The following is a 273-nucleotide window of genomic DNA, read 5'->3' on the forward strand; positions in this document are numbered from 1 at the left end:
TTCATGTACTGATCTAACTGCACTAATTGCTAGGCTAGCAATAAGCTTTTTTACTAACTTTAAGGCAAATAACAAATCACAGATGAAAAAAGGAGTGTAGTAACTAGTCATGTGTGTGCAATCCCTATAACTAGCCAAGGCCAGCATGCAGGTCCTTTATGAACGCCTTCTCAGAAGAAAATATCCACGAACCCAGAGAGACGCCTACCTAGGTATGTTTTCAAAGCAGGTGATATAACCCCTCAGATTTTTCTTAATACTATAAAATATTAT

The 273-nt window shown here is 37.4% G+C and overlaps 1 protein-coding gene across 1 annotated transcript in view; it reads left to right on the forward strand.

Annotated features, from left to right (window-relative positions):
* Positions 1-212, forward strand: part of LOC104163745 (protein FAM135A-like) — a gene marked incomplete at its 3' end in the record, with an annotated part of 32649 nt that extends 32437 nt beyond the window's left edge. Inside the window, exon 9 of the mRNA XM_009702855.1 lies at positions 135-212. Within this exon, the coding sequence (XP_009701157.1) occupies positions 135-212 (78 nt within the window). The remainder of the gene's footprint in view (positions 1-134) is intronic.
* Positions 213-273: the final 61 nt, after the last annotated feature.

Source organism: Cariama cristata, unplaced genomic scaffold (assembly GCF_000690535.1).
Source record: "Cariama cristata isolate BGI_N322 unplaced genomic scaffold, ASM69053v1 scaffold6406, whole genome shotgun sequence".
NCBI lineage: Eukaryota > Metazoa > Chordata > Aves > Cariamiformes > Cariamidae > Cariama > Cariama cristata.